A 258-nucleotide genomic window follows, 5' to 3' on the forward strand; every position below is an offset into this window, starting at 1 on the left:
CAGCGTGAAGTATCCAAAATACACGTAAAACTGCAAGAGAGGGTGGAAGGAGAAAACAACTTACAGCCCCTCCCTTCTTCCCACACCATTAGGGGACCACCTGCATCCTAGGTGTCCCCCATCCCTACCTGGGGATGCACAGACAAGCCCAAGCCCCTCTTGTCAGCCACGATGATAGTGATGATGCTCTTCAGCACGGTGGCAAAGAAGGTGTTGATGCCAAAGACCAGCGCACAGAGCTCTTTGGAGAGGGAGGTA

General features: G+C 53.1%; 1 protein-coding gene across 1 annotated transcript in view; it reads right to left on the reverse strand.

Moving 5' to 3' along the window:
* Positions 1 to 258, reverse strand: part of SLC19A1 (solute carrier family 19 (folate transporter), member 1) — a 3,401-nt gene that overhangs the window by 897 nt on the left and 2,246 nt on the right. The window contains 2 exon segments of the mRNA XM_009878225.1: positions 5 to 30; positions 129 to 258. Of these exon segments, the coding sequence (XP_009876527.1) occupies positions 5 to 30; positions 129 to 258 (156 nt within the window).

The sequence above is a fragment of the Apaloderma vittatum genome, unplaced genomic scaffold (assembly GCF_000703405.1).
Source record: "Apaloderma vittatum isolate BGI_N311 unplaced genomic scaffold, ASM70340v1 scaffold24950, whole genome shotgun sequence".
In the NCBI taxonomy this organism is placed as follows: domain Eukaryota; kingdom Metazoa; phylum Chordata; class Aves; order Trogoniformes; family Trogonidae; genus Apaloderma; species Apaloderma vittatum.